General features: G+C 39.1%; 1 protein-coding gene across 1 annotated transcript; it reads left to right on the top strand.

Annotated features, from left to right (window-relative positions):
• Nucleotides 1–1,471: 1,471 nt before the first annotated feature.
• Nucleotides 1,472–10,032, top strand: stard7 (StAR-related lipid transfer (START) domain containing 7). The gene is made up of 8 exons (XM_034123192.1): nt 1,472–3,532; nt 3,820–3,980; nt 4,146–4,195; nt 4,710–4,820; nt 5,665–5,747; nt 5,863–5,962; nt 6,051–6,135; nt 7,916–10,032. The coding sequence occupies exons 1-8, from the start codon at nt 3,078–3,080 to the stop codon at nt 8,092–8,094; spliced, it is 1,224 nt and encodes a 407-aa protein (XP_033979083.1). The 5' UTR covers nt 1,472–3,077; the 3' UTR covers nt 8,095–10,032.
• Nucleotides 10,033–10,271: the final 239 nt, after the last annotated feature.

Genomic DNA, 10,271 nt, shown 5'->3' with positions numbered 1-10,271 from the left:
TTTATTGTATACAACTCGTTTGTTTATTTTCACATGCACAAGAATAAATTGACTGACTCTAAACCACATTTTGCATATTTTTATTACAACAATATGGCACTATTGTTATTAAAAAGGTTAAAATCAAGCAGGCAATCAAAAGTAAATGAGTATTTGATAAACATTTGTACTTGAATGTTACCTTTTTTTGTTTTATTAGAATTGTCTTTACATTTCTTTCTTTATATTTTTTTATTTACTTTTTTTATTATTATTTTTACTCTGTATGTGTACCTGTGTACCCCCGATGTCAATGTTTTGTGTGTATTTAAAGTTTGATGTACATATATATTTTCTTGAATATAGTAGAAAAAAAAGCATCACACATCAGAGAAAAGTCTTGTTATATCACTTTTTGACAAGTACTTTACTTTACATTTAATGTGAATAATACTCTTAAGTACCATTTTGAGTTGCTTGTACCTTTTATTTTCATTTTGCTTTATTATACAACTGTATTACACTTTTTGTGAGGGGAACATCATGTACTTTGTAAAGTTTGTAGGCTACTGCTCTGCACATATCCTATTCAAAGATAGCTACTTTGCATATCAGGTTATACTAAACATATGTTGATCCTATAAAATGCACTACATTAACAAGGTTAATCTACCCAACAGTATTTAAAGTTGGTTGCTTCAATCTAAATGCTGCCTGCACATTAATGCATAACTAATAACAACCCAAAAAATACAATCATTAGATAATATAACATATCTCTTGTCTGTCTGTCTGTCTGTCTGTCTGTCTGTCTGTCTGTCTGTCTGTCTGTCTGTGTCTCTCCTTACCCATTACCTACATGTTCATGCGACCTGCATTTAAAACTCAACCTTGTAGCACATGACAGACAAAAAACACATAGCCCTAACCACTGCTTTTCCATCCGAGGCAAACAATGTCCCGTCAAAACAGTGCAGGAAAACACCCGGTGGTGGGGATGTTGACTGCATTACAGAGGACTTGTCATTCATTCAAGTGCATTCGACTGGAAATCATAACACATTCACCCTCAAACAAAAGACGTTTTCTTTAGTGATGTTCTTTTATTGTGTTCAAGAGAGACATACTATATTGAATGGAAGAAGAATTGCTCAATAAGCACAGCAAAACATGTTTAGATGACTTATAGTTTAGCCAAAATCGTTGTTGCATGACAAAACAACCTCAACTGTTAGAACTCACTAAACATAACACAATGAAACATGTATTTACATTGGATAATGCTGCAATAAAAGCACATATAATTGTTATTTTGATTTCGTCCTTACTCCCTCATTATCTATCCCAACTTGACGTCACTAATTTGAGGATCATGGAACAAAATTCTAAATCCATTGGGCAATGGTTAGGGCTGGGTCGGCAGTGATCACTGGTACTTTCTCATACGATTCTTATGCTGGAGCCTGAAGGCAGCATTTCACAAAGGAAGGAGTGGCGCTCACATCGGTTTTTATAACTCGTCGATCGGTGACTTTTAAACTACGCTATCTGAAGAAAAATAACAAAGAAAAATCGAATTCGTAACTTCAAAATATGTATTTTTTACGTTTTCATTTGTTTATGTCTTTAGAGAAATATACAAGTTACTGACAGTTATATTACACGTAATTTACACCTGTTCCTCGCTAGTAGCCAAAAAAGTGACCTCGACTTAATAAAAGATTAGATAGGAGGATTGTCAATGTCAATAAAGAGAAAAACCGCAACATTCAAGTTAACTTGTGTTTGTGTTTCTAGCTTTCACTCCAACAGTCAATAACAGGCTTTTATCATCGACCTCCTTCAAGCGTAGGACTACTCGACTTTACGATGTGAGGTAAACAAATGTGTTTACGTTGTGCTCATTAGTCAAATGTTGTACTGCAGCCTGTTATAGCAGTCAGAATATAATCGATATGTCGGTTGCTTCTGTTGTTTTTATTGTTAAGATAAAACAGAAAAAGAAAAAGGCACATGCTGTGTTTGCACGAGGTAAACAAATATCTAGTAATGGTCTTATGGTACTGAAATCCCTCACTCCTTTCATGGGAAAGACATGGTCCGATAAATCGAAACACATTAGACACTTCCATTGATATCTGGGCAGCCTGAGTGGTGTCCAATGCAATGCAATATTTTATAAAAATCATTGAGGCCAGTGCTCAGATGTACAATTTTTAAAAATATTTGTTGATAACATTTTTACTTTTGATGAAATAACTATTTCTTTGATGAGTTATGGACTCTTTGTTGATATATTGACACCTAGTTTTATGTATGATTAAACAGCGCCATCTGCCGTATACTACTATAATAACATACAATACATAACAGAAATTGGTGTTTTGTCCTTATCCTTTTATAAGGTGATTCGATGCGCTTTTGTTATAATGTTTAACTAGCCCTCCCCCTACACGGTAAGACGCTAAATCTGATCCCAGTTAATCGAAGAAACTGGAAAGTGGGGGGCTTAGGTAAGGGGCTAGCGTACTTGCTTGTGCCCGAACAATTCATTTAAGACAGGCTCCCACTGGGACCAATCAGAATAGGCCTTGAAAAACAAACGTCTAATGACCGGCCGCCGTACAGTTGGTAGGCGGGACTTCCGTGTGGGTGTGTAGGAGACTGTAGTAAAAGGAGGTCAAATGTTCTACAAGAGTTTGCAATCGTGAAGCTGTGCCCAGGAAAGATTTACAGGTAGACAATTGTGTTGGAATTACACTTGAAGATATAATCTACACTGTCGTTATTAGAGAATCGATTGAGAAAGAAGGCGGTGTTGAGTGTGGTACTTGTAGACATTTGACTCATAACGTTAGCTAGCTTGATGCTAAAGACACATGACGCGTGCTCGTGGACATCTCCTTAACTAACGTTAAAACCAGAGTCAAAGTATGACTTTAGCTGGACATAAATCCGTGTTTTTATCCGTATAAAGGTTATGCGTTGTGCATCTCAACATACCCTTTATCATTAGCTGAGAAGTTTGTTAGCTAGCTGCTGCACTTTGCTGAAACTAATTTGTTTTTGGAAACGTGTGTCACGGTAACGCTGCTGGTATGTTTCACTCTATGCCCCGTCGTCCGATCTGTGAGATCGGTGTAACTACATTAAAGCTTCAAAGCTGCAGGACATTCAGGAGAACAGTCGAGGAGGGCAGAGGAAAGCTTGAGAGTCTCCCATGGCTGGATAGGAGCATGGGCCTGCTGCTGTCCTGGCTGCAGAGGGCAGGTGTCGGTGCCAGTGAGGCTGCTGGATCCGTACAGAAGAGGAAGGGCCTGCTCTCCATATTTGCCGATCACTTCGGCTTTGTAACCGGACAGAGGCTCCGGCGTTCGTGCCAGATCGGAGAGCTTTATTCTAACCTGTACTCCGAGCGGACCAGGTCGACCCTGGTTGGTAACCTATGGCGCAGATTTCAGAGCAAGAATGCACCCAATGGGAAGCTGTTCGCGGCCCTGGCTGGTATATTCATGTGGGATAGTGAGAAGATTCAAGATGAAGAAATTCACAGGTTTGTAATTATACATCAATTAATATTTAGAAAATGGCAAGAAAACCTGAAAATACATTCAGCTTCTGCACAGATGTCAGTGAATAATGAAAGTCATGTGAATATATGCTATTGTTTTCACATTATCAACATCTTAATCCAGTTTAAATTATTCCAAGAACAGACAATATTGTTTTCCTACCATTCGCATTTGAAATACAGCATTCCATAATAATGTCACTATAATCTGTATTGTTACCTGTGCCCAATGTTAAATAACCTATCCTGTTGTTTGCATCAATTTGAAGGTGTGGACTTGAACTACACGAAATAGAGTCTGTCAAATGTCAAAACACAGCTTCAGGGACAGCTTCCAGACTTGAACCTGGCTGGGAAGTTGTGATGGATAAAAAAGGCTTCAAAGTGTGGAAGCGACCCATACCTGACAGTCACCTCTACGAATACAGAGGTCAGCCAACTCACAATCTCACATATGTAGCCAGGCTCTCTGGAACGCAGATAATAAAAGCACACATTTAACTCTACTTTTGTGCTTGGAGGTTTTTCATGGTACTTTGGTGGTGGTGATATTGTTGGTCTGAAGTCGGCATGCTTTTTATTTATTTTTTAACAGTGTTGGGCTCCTACAACGATGTCACCCCAAGGCAGTTCTTCAATGTACAGGTACAAACTTTTCAAATGTTGATATGTGCTACTATGAATGTTTCTTCTTTAATACAAAAAATATGTTCAAAAGATTACTTATTCTACTGAGATGCTGGTTTATAATCAGAAAAACACCTGGAGCCAGGAGGGATCAGCAATCTTAATCTCTTATCAGGGTTTTGGGTTTGCTGCAATCTCCTCCCTTATGAATTCTGACTGATGAACCGTGTATTACTGAAGTAAAAGGCAACTGGGAATGTTTGTCATTTTGTTAAAGCAATTCATATATATATATATATATATATATATATATATATATATATATATATATATATAGCATTGGGACTTGCATATTTGTTTTATTTTTTCATGGGTTATGTTTATGGTATGTGTATTGCAGCCTGTTTTACATTTCTATTTTCCAGCTACTATTGCGCAACCAGCATGTTTGCACTGCAGGACAAAAGCAACCGTAAATCTCGCTCTGTGTGCTATATTAAGCACCCAACCCTTGACTTATGCTTTCCCCCAGTTGGATACAGAGTACAGGAAGACGTGGGATGCACTGGTTATCAAGCTGGAAGTGGTGGACAGAGATGTCTCTACAGGCTCTGAAGTTGTGCACTGGGCTACACACTTTCCTGTGAGTTTCTGTTGATTTGCTATTAAGGAAGGAGGCAATTTGTCCTACATAATGTGTTAACAGGGAGGTTTTATTTGTTTGACGTCCTATCAGAGTTTCCGTTAGCTGATAATTACCGGACTTTGACCGGTAAAATATGCTGAAGTCTGGCAAATCTAAATCTCTACGGTCAAAATGTCCGGTCAAAATAATTTCCCCTTAGCACAATACCACATCGGTTGCGCCACTTATGTGACACGCACTTCAGGTTAGAAAATCACACGTAGCTATTTTAATTACCTCTCAAACTTCCTAAACTAGTTATAAATATGTGTATTTTTACTGTCGGGTCACTCATTACTGATCCGCGAGCTGCATGATACTGACGGGCTGTCAGGAGAGGAAGAGAGCGCTCTGTTTATTATTCCCGTGTTATTATAAGTTACTGTACACTTTTGAACAATGTAGTTAATCTACTATAATTAGTTTGTTTAATATCGAATCATATCAATTTGTTTTAAAGCTCAATAAATAACAAAGAAGACCTTTGACCGGCACCTTTCTCATTTTGTCCGGAAGATTTAAACTTTAACGGACATGTTGACCGGCAAAAAAAAATTCTAACGGAAGCTCTGCGTCCTAAATATATTCATGTTGCACTGTTGGAGGAGCCTGTGACTTACGTTTTTCATTGCCCTATCTACACTGTGGCTAATGTGCACATGACAATAAAGCCTTGAAACTTGAAACTTTTCCTTTGATGTGTTTTACAAGCAGAGTATAACCTTGGCTTATCAAGTGGTTAAGGAAACATTTTTACTTAAGATTGTCAGCTGCTAACCTTATTTAATCCCCCCCCCCACAGTATCCCATGTACTCAAGGGACTATGTGTACGTGCGCCGCTATGATGTGGACCCAGAAAACAACCTGATGGTTCTGGTATCCAGGTAGGACTTAAAGAATGTATCTTGATTCAAATGTGCTGTATTTTTGATACATTAATAAAGTAGTTGCGTCTGTATTTTTCAGACTCTTTTAATATTTGTAATTCTGTTGTTTTAGAGCCGTCCAGCATCCCAGAGTCCCTGAGACTCAGGAGTTTGTAAGGGTCCATTCATACGAGTCAAAGATGGTCATCCGCCCTCACAAGTCCTTCGATGAGGTTTGTCCTGCATCTGTTGTGACACAAATTTAATTTGCATCCAGGGTCCTTTTGTAGCCATTGAGTTTGACGTATGTTTTCTTTACAGAATGGATTTGATTATCTGCTGACCTACAGTGATGACCCTCAGACAGCCTTTCCCCGTTACTGCGTGAACTGGATGGTGTCAAGTGGTGAGCTCTTTTCACTGGTTAAAACTACTTTGGGCCGCATGGAATCACATTTAATTACCTGTCTATAAACTGTCAAGCAGCAAAGTATCCCCATAACCACCAAATTCACACACTTTAGATCCTTACACAAGTAATCTGGACATATTAAAGGGGACCTATCATGCAAAATGCACTTTTGTACGTCTTTTATACATGAATATGTGTCCCCGGTGTTCCAGGGAACTCACCAAGTGTCAGAAAACACAACCCTCTCTATTTTCCTCCATACACAAATCTCTAAAAAAGGGGCTGCAACGGATCTGATAAAAACTGATCCAGATTTGAACACTGTCCTGACGTCAGGACTAGGGTTGCAAAATTCCGGGAATTTTCAAAGATGGAAACTTTCCACGGGAATAAACGGGAATTTATGGGAATAAACTGGGAATTTTCAAAATTGAAGGTTGGCTCTTCATGGGGAACTTAAATATAGTTGGGTAAAGTATATTTTAGCATAATCTTGACTAAAACAAACAGATGCCATTCAAGTACACTTGAATATCCATGCCATAGCACACTGCTTACTGCATGGCTATTGAGACCGCACAAAGGTTCGCATCAGGCTCACAAATGTGAGAGTGGAAAAACTGGTTGGCATTCGGGCAAACCGAAGGCTCTTTGAGCCTGACACAGAGCCATCCTCAACAAGGCTGGACAGTGACACTGAAGAGGAAGAGTTGGATGTTGATGAGGCCCAGGAAGAGCCTGTTGACTGAAAGGGTTTAGCAAATATGCAGAGGATTGCTTGAAGGAAGATTTGCATGTTTAATGGGACTTTTTGGAGGGAGAAGGGCTCTTTTCATTTAACATTTTGAATGGGACTTTGTGAGATGGGGGGTGCATTTTTGTTCATTTTTTTTAATGAGTGGGGTTGGGGGGATGAGTAACATTTAACTCAACATTCCTGTTTTCGTTCTTCAATGACACAAATAATTGTTCAATAAAATAATTAAAACTTGTTCTGTTCTACTTAAAAGCAGCGAAGAATACTTCCCACGCATGGTTGCCATGGTTACCCTTCTGTTTATTCTCCGCTGTGGCTTTTTTTTTTTTTCTCCCCCCGAGGCAAGCGTTTGCTCCCGCTGCTGTAATTCAATGCAATCCCTCCCCGTCGAGGCAAGCACTGTAATTCTCTCCGGTTAGTCCACCAGCAGATGACAAACACCCACCTCTCCGCCTCTTCCAAGGAACGAGGGGACCGTGCGGCAGAGTTTCAGTTAGGTTTTCTATCGCCGGTCAAGATGTCCGTTAAAGTTTAAATCTTCCGGACAAAATTAGAAAAGTGCCGGTCAAAGGTCTTTGTTATTTATTGAGCTTTAAAACAAATAAATAATGACTCTATATAATAAAACACGGAGGACGGAGATCTTTTTTTCTCCCCCTCTTCTGACTTGATCAGAGCGGCTCCCCTCTCCTGCAGGGGGGCGTGGTCAGCTGCAGCTCACAGAATCAGCCCCCTGCAAAAACAGGGCTGGAGAACAGCAAATAGAGCGAAATGAGGCATGGCTAAAATGCATGATCTGTTTGGTATTTTGAAAACAGAAACGTATAAATATACCTTATATAGGTATGGCCCTACAATATATCATTTAAATATAGCATGATAGGTGTCCTTTAAGCATTTTTATTGCGTTCATATTTCTGCATTTCTATGCTTTCGTATTCACTTTTCGCATTCAATGTTTTCCTACCGAGTATTGTACACCTGACATTAAGGAGGCTCTCCCTTTGTGCCTCGCAGGTATGCCTGATTTTCTAGAGAAGCTGCATAGTGCCACCTTGAGGGCCAAGAACTTGGAAGTGGGGATCTTCGACTACGCCAGTGTCATCAAATCCAGTGACGCCAACCGCCAATCGAGCCAGGAGCGCCTCGGAGGAGAAAAGTCACACAAAGGTGGTTCTGGACAGATCTACGCTTGAGATGGATATTTTATAGACCTGGGGTTATGTTGCTGTGTTTTCACGTGCACTTGAACTTCGATTATACCCTCCAGCCCAACTTTTAAGTAGATTGCATGAACTGCAAATGGAAGTTGTAACCTACGTTAAAGACAAGTAAATAATATGTCCATCCGTAGACATGGCCAAATCGGTGATAGATGAACAAGAACAATGGACTGTGAAGGCAGCATTACTGTGCTTTGGTGCAACCGTTTCTGTGGAGATTTTCATTCAGACTGCTGACATTGGCCCTATAATGGCCTAACCACGCAGGCAGTGCAATGGGTTATTATTTGCCTCATTTGGTAATGATGTATTTCTTGTCAAGATTGAGCCAAAATTCCTAATTGTAGAGATGCTTTTGCCAAAAAACTTCCTCTCAATTGTCATTCTATGTCTTCCATTGTTCGACAAGGCTCGAGTTTAAAGGCTGTTCAGACCGCAGCCACATTACTGTATGTGTGTTTTCAGAGAGATGTTGTTGAAATGGACATGGAACATGAACTGACTTCTAATAGACATCACTAAAACAGAAAACTGTAAACCTACGGCCACAAATTCTGTACTGACTATGAAGAATTGAGGCCTCTGCGGGGAATTCTTTCTACCACACTCATGGATACAAATGCTTTCCTGTTTGCTTGCAGCATGGCTTATTAATCTTCATTGGACTGGATGGGATGGAATTTAAAAAAAAATATATCTAATGATGCTATTATATATAATATAGAAAATGTGTGCGTTGACAAAACGGCCTTCTGAAGATAAACCAGTCCTTCAGCAATATGGGCATAGTGTCTTACAACAACAACTTAAATCCTCAAATACAATTGTACTGATGCACTTCTCTATAGACACATTTAATGAGTCAATGCCCTTTTTAGAGAAATTTGGAACTCTTCTCACCCACCACCATCCTTTTCCATTTCATGTGTTCTCATATTTTAGCTCATATATATATTTGTTATGGTGTCCACAACAGACATAACTGGAGTTTGTACTTTTGAAATTATTGGTGTGTGTTTTTTCTTTGTGTTACTCTAGATCTTGTACATTCATAAAAAAGAACATTGCCTGGATACTAAAAATCCCTACTCACAAGCTCTGTAACATGTTTGTCCTGCATTTTGATTTCTTTGGTTTTTGTTATTTACGTGGGCTCTACTGAAACTATAATCCATCCTTCCAAGTCATCCTTGTTGTTTTTGGAATTCATTTGACAACCCAGTGTTGTGAATGTACCAAGAGTTTCACATGATGTGTGAAATAAAACCTTGCCTAATCAAATACACAGTTTACAGCCTGACAATCTGGCAAAAATATCTTGAAATTAATTTTAGTTTAAAAACATCCCATCTTGCTCTAAACATGTTGTCATAGTCAGGTGGTACATCTGAGTGAATACGTGGCAGTAGCTATCTCAAGATAAAGCAGAATGGTGTGATCCATATAAAACAATATATCCACTGTGTAAAATTCTGAAATGATGTATTTCCAGCTATTTGATTCACAAAAAAATGCCAGTGTAAGCTGTGATATACAGATATGTTGAAAGTATGACATTGGAAATAAAATGCAGTTTTTTTATATTTATGTTTTGTGTGGTCAAACAACATGAACTCTCACGATATATTAACCGATTAAACATTGTGTTTGCTAATGTTCAGTTTGCGAATGTATCTGCTAATGCTCTGCCATTTGCTGACGGCTTTGTGCCACCTGCCATAGTCTAGAAGAGTTGTCGCATAATTGTGTTTTCTTTTAGCAGGCAGTATAATGTGTGTTGTAATTTGCTTTCACATGAGAATGAATTGGGGACAGAAAAATAATTGTGTGCACTTAATACCCTGTGATTTCAAGACTGATTGAAATGGAATAGCGAATAATCAGATCAAATAAACATTTTCATCTGTGTCATACTGGGTTCAGCTGTTCATTGCAGAGCACTCTTGGATTTGACCTTGTTTAGGGAAAATGGTGATTAGCCTTGTGTTTGTGCGAAGCAGCCAACGTAGTCCTGTCTAATGGGATAATCTGTAAACCCCACACTGCCTGTCTGGGCAAAAGGTCAGTGACGGACTACAAAGAGGCTCCGCAGTTTACTGAACGCTCTGACAGCTCAACACGTCAGCCTGGAAGTTACTCTAATGGCTCTG

Source organism: Trematomus bernacchii, unplaced genomic scaffold, assembly GCF_902827165.1.
Source record: "Trematomus bernacchii unplaced genomic scaffold, fTreBer1.1, whole genome shotgun sequence".
NCBI lineage: Eukaryota > Metazoa > Chordata > Actinopteri > Perciformes > Nototheniidae > Trematomus > Trematomus bernacchii.
Note: the sequence above shows the minus strand (reverse complement) of the source record. Positions and strands in the feature narration are given on the sequence as shown.